Source organism: Austrofundulus limnaeus, unplaced genomic scaffold (assembly GCF_001266775.1).
Source record: "Austrofundulus limnaeus strain Quisiro unplaced genomic scaffold, Austrofundulus_limnaeus-1.0 Scaffold1390, whole genome shotgun sequence".
Lineage (NCBI taxonomy): Eukaryota > Metazoa > Chordata > Actinopteri > Cyprinodontiformes > Rivulidae > Austrofundulus > Austrofundulus limnaeus.
This window is the reverse complement of record NW_013953792.1, coordinates 77,720-80,226: the sequence shown is the minus strand read 5'-3', so window position 1 is coordinate 80,226 and position 2,507 is coordinate 77,720. Positions and strand designations below refer to the sequence as shown.

At 34.9% G+C, this 2,507-nt stretch overlaps 1 protein-coding gene across 1 annotated transcript in view; it reads left to right on the top strand.

The window, feature by feature from the left end:
- LOC106535231 (6-phosphofructo-2-kinase/fructose-2,6-bisphosphatase) overlaps window positions 1–2,507 on the top strand; it is a gene marked incomplete in the record, with an annotated part of 38,729 nt that overhangs the window by 7,797 nt on the left and 28,425 nt on the right. Inside the window, 1 exon segment of the mRNA XM_014032185.1 lies at window positions 316–412. Within this exon segment, the coding sequence (XP_013887639.1) occupies window positions 316–412 (97 nt within the window).

Genomic DNA, 2,507 nt, shown 5'->3' with positions numbered 1-2,507 from the left:
GTATAATGATCAACTTTGTCAAACGCTTTATGAAAATCAATATATACAGCACCAGTTAAAGTTAATTTAATTGTCTTTTGTGTGTTGGATCATTTTGTATTGTCATAGGAGCTGAGAAATGGAAATGTACCAAAATAAATGAGAAAAACTCCAAACCTGCCAACTGACAGTAACTAGTAAATAAGTAAATATTCAGTAAATAGGTGTTTATAATGTAACAATTTGGATCCGTTGTTAAACAATAAAGTAACATTTTGAAGAATTTTATTCATTGTGTCCAGAAACCGTGTGAAATGTTATTTCTCTTTTTTTCAGTGTTTAATGTTGGGCAGTACAGACGAGAGGCCACACAATCCTTTAATAGCTACAAGTTCTTTAAGCCTGACAACACAGAGGCCATGAAGATACGCAAGTATGGACTTTATTAGTTTACTGTTTTTTCTCTGAACAATTTAACGCCAAACAAAATGAATGCTTATTTACACCAGAAACACATTCATAAACATTTTTTGTGCTCACTTATAGCATCAGTTTATTTAAATGTGGCTTTTTTTTTATCTTAACACAGTATATTAGTAAAATATTTGCACCTTAGATTTTTGGGTGGAAACTTGATAAAGTGCTGCAATAATGCTGGTGGAGAGGCTCCTAAGCCCACCGGTGGGAATGTATAGTAAGGGCTTACTCAAAAAAAAAAGAAAGAAAGAAAGAAAGATGGTTAGTTAAGTCTCTATGTATAATATACCTCTATTACGTTAAATGTTTTGTTAGAAACACACAAACAAACAGAGAAAAAGAGTGATGTGTAACTAGACACCACATAGTGGTAACATAATGACCCCATTATTAAAGCCTTTGTTTTGAATGCTGCCTGCGCCCTGGGTTCTTTCCTGCCTGTCAAATCATTACACTACTAGGTGCATCCCAAATTGTAGTAGTTTGGATGGGGGTCTTTTTTTGGTGGGGGGGTGATCTGATGGATAGAACGTCATCAGAGCTAAACAACCAATGGTAATCTGAAGCTCTTATGTTAGTTCTTGAGCTATAACCACTTTTGTATGTGCAGATACTTCTTTTTCAGATAAATTGGGGGTCGGGGGGGGGGGGGGGCACTGATTGGTGGCCCTGATGGATAGCCCTTCATCAGAGCTAAACAAAAAAAGAAATAGGAAGCTCCTATGTTTAATAGTTTTTGAGTTCAGTGTTTATTGACCAACGTTATAAAGATTTAATGATGTAGTATTGGCAACATGACGGTTATTACAAATATTAATTAATAATAATAATTATTACATTATTGATTAGGATGAACAGAAATACTGGTTTTTGATTGTTTATTACATAATGCACCAGATTATAACACTACCACATGTTGTAATAAATGCCGCAAAATGTAATAACATTATTACACAATGCATTGAAGACTTTTATTACATTTTGCATCAATTCTTACATAATGCGGTTTTAGCGCAAGTTTATTACATTTTGAAGCCTGATTTTATTACATTATTACATAATGTGTTCTTATTACAAAATGAGGTCTTACAAGATRTATTCTATTCTAAATCAGAGCCTTGAAGTACAGCATTTTTTATCTTAAGAAAACTGGAACTTAATCCAGTCATCTGTACACATTGCAACCTGTTTGCCAAATAATCTACAAAACAACAAGATGCTTCTTTGAAGATACCTATATTGGGAAGGGTTTTTAACAAAATACTGTGGTCTGCACTGTTAAATGCCTTGGATAAATCARTGAACAGAGCAACTCAATCCAGTGCCTTGAACACATCATTTAAAAGTTATWGAGCAGCAGTAACACTGCTGCTTCCTAAAATCTGACTGAAAATGATTACATTTTTTTTGTTTCTAAAAATTATTTCTAAAAACTGTGACCAAATAGCGTTGGAATCGAACTGCCAACTCTCTCAGAGGAATTACACCACTAACCACTCATCCACAGCCACCCAAATCAATTTCTTTTTTCTTTTTTTATGGATAAAAAATGGATACTCCTCCAAAACAATATAGTTTGTGCAAGTTTTGACCATCCAGTAAAAAGACTTAAAAATGCAGACATGTTTATCAGCCTGATAAGTGGCTCCAGTGTTGCCAACTTGAAGTTGGTTGGTTAAAGAGGTGGCTCTCACTCAGAATTAAGTATCACTAGAGTTAGTCTCGCCTGTTCTGTCTACTGTTAGCATTTGTAACAACATGGAGGAGCAAAAATGGCAACCATCGCTTACATCCCTCATAGCAACAATACGATTAATAGCAAGCCAAACTGGATATGTCACTAATGTTTTTACAATAAGATACTATAATTTTTAATTATGTGAATTTTATTCAACAATCGTAAAACAGCTAAATACTGTTAGCCTGGTTCAAACCAGACCCTGTCCTTCACTTTGCTTTGCACAAGGGTCTGGACTTGATGCATAGAGAATCATTTCTTGCAGGAGGCGTGGCCTCTGCTGAAGCATGTGTGTGTGTGTCGCTGTGAAGGA